The sequence below is a fragment of the Photinus pyralis genome, unplaced genomic scaffold (assembly GCF_008802855.1).
Source record: "Photinus pyralis isolate 1611_PpyrPB1 unplaced genomic scaffold, Ppyr1.3 Ppyr1.4_LG2, whole genome shotgun sequence".
Taxonomy (NCBI): domain Eukaryota; kingdom Metazoa; phylum Arthropoda; class Insecta; order Coleoptera; family Lampyridae; genus Photinus; species Photinus pyralis.
In genome coordinates, this window is record NW_022170403.1 from 2222531 (window position 1) to 2229528 (window position 6998).

Here is a 6998-nt window from a genome sequence, read left to right on the forward strand (position 1 = left end):
GGGGATTTATACCACGGTAAGTTCAAGATATTTTCTCATAGAACTCTTAATGATAGAGATAAAGTATAAAATTTCGTTAATAGATCTATATACACATTTCAGAATTCTTAAAAATATAAGCAAATTTGAAGCTCTTGTTTAAATTTAGTTGTTCCCCCCTCCCAAAGTTACTGTACATATAGCAACCCTTACTTAGGTAAAGCAGTCTTACAAGCTCAGTCACACGATACAGTCCGCTATTACATATTTATAAACATTTCGGTTTTTTGATTTAATTTATCGAGTGGTACAAGAACGAAATAACAAAAACAGCTCAATTTTAATAAACATTTTCCAAAAAAGTAGTATATATCAAAGATTGAAAAACTAAGAAACCAACCCAATTTCGGAGGTTTTGGGGGTGGTACGGAGGAAGCACAAGGGGTGGAAGGTCGAAAACCACCAGATGACTGTCTATGAAATGCAAAAGAAATTGGAACTTCTCATTTTGCAAGTTAAAACCCTCTATTCCCTGGACTAATTGATATCATGGAAGGATCTGATTATCGATTAAGAAGGTATTTATACGGGAAAATATGATTCTTTCGAATAGCTCGGATAGTGCAGGGATGAAGCTAATGAGATGATAGTTATCAAAGAGCGTGTGAAGTTTTTCAGAATTATATTTGTGATATCAGTGAAGGGGCAGATTGTGACTGTGATCGAGTAGTTCTTCAGGAGGGGTACCTCTTGTGTGTGCTGGGATTTGGGTGTAGTGTCGCATTTTTCAGCATCTGTGAAGTATTTTTGATATTATTGTGGATGGTGGAGACCTGCGGTTGTCAATTTAAAATTCTTTTTGTAGCTCGCCAAATAGTAGGATTGATTACGGACGTCGTGATTCCCGAGCTCTGTGTCGATATCTCTCTACGTTTCAGTATTATTGGGTAATTTATCATTTCAATAATAGTAGTCTAGAAGCAGTCCTAGTTACCTGTTCCTGTGTTTGGGTGTGCTCTCAGAGGAAAGTAACGCTGGGAGATGATCGGAGTCTAGTTCAAGCAGAACTGTTTAGTAAATAGGAAAGGGAAGGAAAGACAGATGTCCAAGATGTCACCGCGATTACCCCTGCGATAAGGGTAGTGTAAGGGTTCTGTTGGAGCTGTCACTTGGATGGTGTTGTTCAAGATGTATTCGTATAGACCGATTCTACGTGGGTTGTTGCTAGTACAATTGAAGTCGCCAATTGCTAAAGTGGGGATATTACCTGGGCAAAGTGCTTCCGTGGTTTGTAGACTGTAATGATATTCACACTTCACCTGTAGGTTAATTCTAAGTTGGTAGCAGTGGTTTCGAGGTTAATTTGCCCTTTAATATCTTATGTATGAGCGTTTAATGTCTTTTTTTGCTAATTATTGGTATTCCTCCCAAGGGCTAGTTGGAGATAACGCTCATTTCTGTAGATATTATAGAGTGGTATTCGAAATTGTTGTTCTGGTGCTAAATAAGTTTCTGTAATAATTAATACGTCAACGTTGTGTCGGTTCAAAAATGAAATAACGAGCTGTCCTTGTTTTAGTAGGCCGTGGGCATTATAATTGTTGTCAATGAGAGTAGAGAGGATGAACTTTTTAATTTGTTCACAAAATGGGGATATCATATGTATGTCAGATAGTTTGGATGAGATCAGTAAGGGAAGGAGATCGAGAAGATTGGGAGCGTGGGTGGTTCCTAGAGTAACGTATTTATAAGAAGGTTTTGAATTTGAGGTTTGGGGTTGGTTAGAGGTACTGTTTTTGGTTTGTTGGAGGCGATAGAATAGGCGCAGTCCGATGTTCACCGTCACAGTTTACGAAAATTAATCTGCAAATTTTTAACAAAATATTTTAAAGGACTAAAAAATGTGATGTAACAAATACGTAAATTCCATTCAATTTTTTTAAGAGATGATGTATGTGCTTTGTGTGTGTAATAAGCGTAATTTTCTCTCTTTATGTGACTGAACATTTTCCCACACAGTTTACAGCATTGACCGTTATTGGAGTTGGACGTGTCTATAGTTTGGCATTGGTATAAATAGGACGGTTACTATTGAAGAAGTACATAGTGCTTCAAACGCAAGGGAACAATGAAGATCTTAATCGTGTCATTCGTTGGCACCTTATTCAGTGCCTCGCTCCTGTTAGCGCAAGAGGAAATGGTAAAACTAATATTCTTAGTACCACGTGCTATCTTGTAACGTTTCAGAAAGAAAAGGATGAAATGGGCGCGATTATGTCGTGCATCAATTCGGACGAAAATTCATTTGCCGCAGGAAATTACACTCAGAATACAATTTTCGACGACCAAGAGTCGAAATGTTTCTATGCATGTGTCATGGAAGGTCAAAATCATATGGTGAACGGATCTATAAATGCAGATATGATAAAGTATCATCTTGGAAATGAGTCTGAGCAAGCGGTAGATACTTGCCAAAAGTATGGACATCGCGGAGGCAAAGACAAATGCGAAATAGCATACAGATTTCAAGTTTGCTTAAGGAGGAACAATGGTACTGATGACGGAGCTTGTTAATCATTCAGAATAAGACCACCTTTTGCGAATAGATGAATGACTATGCGGTTACTGCGATGCATAACTGAACAACTTGTTGCTATTGCCTTTTGTGATTATTGAACTCGCTTATATCAATAATTGTCCATTATAAGTAAAAGTGTGCATCAATTTGTAACCTTTTCTCATTTATCACTACCGACGAACGAGTAAAAAATGTAAATTACGTCCTACGTCCCTATAGTCCGTCTCGCCTTGATTTTACAGTACAGGGAACATAGGACAATGCAATTCTTATGGGAGTTTTTATCGTGGCGCTGCCAATTTTAATTTGGATGCTAATAAATTGTCATAATTTTCAACGTGAAATCTCATTTTAATGCGTTTGCTCACTGATAATCAACAATTTAATTTAAATTCAGGAAATTGATTAGAGGGGTACAATGTCGAAGGAAGAAAAGCGAGGTGTGCGTTTTCCGACAGCTGAAGTGGTGGAGTCGGTCGAGATTCATTGCGAAATGGCTGCTAATAATACAAAATTTGATATATTCAAAAGTAGACAACTCAAAATTGACTTAAAAGCAAATCCACTCTTTTCTCATTTGTGAAAAATAACATTCCGAAGTTTCTTTACGTAAAGTACATGAAATACTTTGTTAATTTGCCGCACATTCTCGAGTCCAGAAGGTATCTCAAGATACTGGATACGGTAACCTTAGCCTAAAGATGTATTTCAAGATGAATGCCGCTAAGTAATTTTTTAAGCATTTATCCTTGCATGGACGAATCAGTAACACTCAAACAAGGAAATTCATACACAAAGAATTGTAGTCGCTAATCAAACTAAATTAGATTAAACATCGAAAGAATATTAACAACTGGCCAATCTTAAACAAATCAAAATAACGATAACATTTAAAGTGAAACAAATAAATTCAAGGGTTACCTACTCCTACTTACAAGTAGCTCAAGGCAATACAAAAGTCACCATAAATCGAAGAATTCCAATTAAAAATTAAGTACACTACGTTTTGTTATTGCACAAATATTACTATTCGTGGGAGCGGCCCGTGAGAACAAACGGCATTTCGTATTAAAATTGTGCCACTTGGAACACTTGTTCCCTAGACCTATTGGAGTGATTTGAGTCGCAGAGCCGGAAGTTCCGTCCCCCAGGATTGAAAATGGCGCCAATTTTCAAAATTGAGGCGAATTTCAGGAAATATCTGTTTTTAGAGCGATTTTTACGTTTAGGGTGACGTTTACGAGGTTTCCCAGGGTGAAAACGACAAAAACAATATCCGAAGCTAATTTCTGTGTGGGAAGCATGATTGTATGATATCTTTAACGTCCGACAGAATTCGAAAGTTTCTTGGAAAGTTTGACCGATTTTCGTGGTTGAGGTGGCGTTTTTGAGATTCTTTTGGGTGAAGATGACCAAAAAAGACCCATTAAAGACCTTTTTCTACAATCGATATCCAAAGTAGGCATTTGCGCTCCTATTTGACAACGCAAACGTCATATTTTTCGAAGAATGTCAATTTGTTGCTTATAAGCAAAATTAAAAAAACGCTCGCTCTCCAAATTATAAACTATAATAATCAAAAATGCATTGCTCAGAGTATCCAATGACAACGAGTAAATGACATCTTTCATTTGGGCATAAGATTAAAATAATAATCTATATTTGAGTGAAAAATTTAAATTTTTGGAAATATGTGAATTGCTCGATTGTAGAAAAATCTTGTGTGTAATTCGAGCGCAAATTGATTGTTGATTTCAAGAGATTAGCGCGGCAAATGTCTCTTTCAATCGACAATGTCATTTTGCGCTCTTAATACACAAATAGCTATTTTTTATGAATTTTTAAGTATTTTGAATAAACAGGTCGAGGTAAACTGCAAAGGTGAAATTTATTCATTGAATTCGGTTTTTAACTAAAAATTGTTGATTATTGAAACGTATTCACAAGTAAACAGTCATAAATCATCAAAGGGGACTGCCTCATCATCGCTCAGATCTCCTGTTGCAGTCGAGATATAGAAAAATATTTAGTTAAGATCATTAAAAATAAAACTCTGACAGTCACGTTGACAAAATAATGTACATATATGTACATATATACTCGGCTCCGATTTTTGCAGTGTTCTTTACAGTTAGAATGCTGTAGGGTGCAGGGAAGGCTGTTTCGCAAGCATGAACACCTTATGGTTTCACAAGTTCATTTGCAGCCGCATTTCCCTAGGATTGTGAGCTCCTTTCATATTTACACCTATTTGGTCCAGTTTGATTCCCAGCGCACTTTGCCTCGTGTCCATCCCCAAGTTGACGGATGTGGAGGGCATTCAGTAGGATAGAAGCAGTGCCCCCGCAACACATGACCTGCTTGATTGGGGACAGGAACTGCAGTAATTTATTTTTGGTACAAAATAAATATTTTCCCACATTAGTAGTGGATTTCTCCTGTGCTTCGGGGTCATAGAGAACGGTAGTAAATTCTTCCAAAGTTTTAATTGTTTTTTTCTGTTATTCCTCTTTGTGAATTGGAGAGTTCAAGTAAAGCTGGTGTCACGTCCGGGCGTTTCATCCAAGTCATAAACGCCTTCTTGTTTCCAATAGGATTGAAGCAGGGCGTTGTGGCACAACCTGTGTAACAATGAAAGCCTCGTAGGGCTTGTGAATTTTATTCTCCAAGTGCTAATACAATCAAATGGGTCGCTATATATCGACGCTTGGCCCCAACACCTGACAGATATCCTGCTTTCAGTCCGAATTCTCTTAGAAAAAAAAACAAAATATATATGACCATCAGAATGTCAGTATCTCAAGACTGGACGAGGATGTTCTGGGCTCCATGCTCTACCATATCTTTCGCATGGAGGATGATTCGCCCATCCGCCTCTTCTTGTAACTTGCATCCCATCAAAAGGGAAAGCGTTCTCAATCGTAGGAAAATGCGGCTGTAAGTCAATTTGTGAGACCATGAGGTGCTCATGTTTACGAAATAACCTTCCCTGCACCCTACAGAGTTCTAACTGCCAAAATCGCAGCCGAATATACATGCTTATTATAAACATGACTGTCAGCGTTTTATTTTTAATGATTTTAAATAATATTTTTTATAGCTCGACTGCAACAGGAGATCTGACCGATGATGAGGCATTTCCCTTTGATGACCGATGACTTTTTACTTGTAAATACGTTTCAATAATCAACCATTTTTAGTTAAAAACAGGATTCAATGAATAAGTTTCAGTTTTGAACTTAGTTAACCTCGATCTGTTTATTCAAAATACAAAAAATTTCATTAAAAAGGCCTTTGATGGGTCTTTTTTGGTAATCTTCAGCCAAAAGAATCTCAGAAACGTCACCTCAACTACGAAAATCGGTCAAAACCTTTGAATCTTGTCGGACGTTAAAGATATCATACAATTGGCCTATATATAATAAATGAAACATGCTTCCCACACAGAAATTAGCTTTGGATATTATTTTTGTCATATTCACCGTCGGAAACCTGGTAAACGTCACCCCAAACGTAAAAATTGCTCAAAAAACATATATTTCCTGAAATTTTAAAAATTGGCGCCATTTTCAATCCTAAGGGACGGAACTTCCGGCTCTGCGACTCAAATCACTCCAATAGGTCTAGGGAACATATGTTCCAAGTTGCACAATTTTAATATGAAATGCCGAATAATAACAATATTTATCACGAGCCGCTCCCACTATACACAAAACTTGACAATTTGAAATGGACTCTGACTGATCGCAGAAAGCAAAGTGGCGTTTTACAATGGACCTGTATGAACTTCAAAATGCAAAATCAGCAAAGCTAAATCAAGACACTATTTCCTACATATACAAACTAACATTGCCCAAACCGAAGCGCTTCAAGTGTACGCTTACTACTTTCTATGAAAATAGTAATTGATAGAGTCGTTCAACAGACATTTTAGTACCGCTTCGCCTGGGGAAGCAGCCATTGTTTAAAAATTGCTGATATACAAATTGTGACACTTGAAAAATGACAGCATTGTATTTAAAGGTTAATGTATCTCCAGCGGTTTCTCTATATCGCCAACGGTACTTGTCGTTTGAAATTTTGAATTTAGACCTCCAAGAGAAGAGCAAAAAAAACGCTGAACAGCGAAGACATAATTGGGCTAAAATGATCACTTCCGAAGCCCTCACAAGCAATTCCTGCAGATAGTCTTTTTAGTCAGAGTCGAGTAACGTCTTCTGGGCGTGTATTTCTAGTGAACTTTCATTTATATTTATGGTTAACTTAAGCGTAACGGAAAGAGCCCCAAATTTTTTTGAAGGCGGGCTTCTAAACTGAACTCACGCCACTGCTACAAAGTCGCTCGTGACAACGAACGGGCATGTTTAATTCAAATAAAAAAAAATAAAACATTCGCACACTAATAAGAATGAGAATATCACCTCGAAATTGAAGCATGCAT

General features: G+C 37.3%; 1 protein-coding gene across 1 annotated transcript; it reads left to right on the plus strand.

Annotated features, from left to right (window-relative positions):
- The first annotated feature begins 2017 nt into the window (after positions 1–2017).
- On the plus strand, positions 2018–2710 carry LOC116164741 (general odorant-binding protein 56d-like). Its single transcript, XM_031478958.1, has 2 exons — positions 2018–2179; positions 2227–2710. The coding sequence occupies exons 1-2, from the start codon at positions 2108–2110 to the stop codon at positions 2551–2553; spliced, it is 399 nt and encodes a 132-aa protein (XP_031334818.1). The 5' UTR covers positions 2018–2107; the 3' UTR covers positions 2554–2710.
- The last annotated feature ends 4288 nt before the right edge of the window (positions 2711–6998 follow it).

Coding starts and splice junctions, on each gene's coding strand:
- LOC116164741 (XM_031478958.1), top strand. CDS start 2,108: ATGAAGATCTTAATCGTGTCATTCGTTGGCACCTTATTCAGTGCCTCG. Junction 2,180..2,226: donor TGTTAGCGCAAGAGGAAATG/GTAAAACTAATA, acceptor GTAACGTTTCAG/AAAGAAAAGGATGAAATGGG.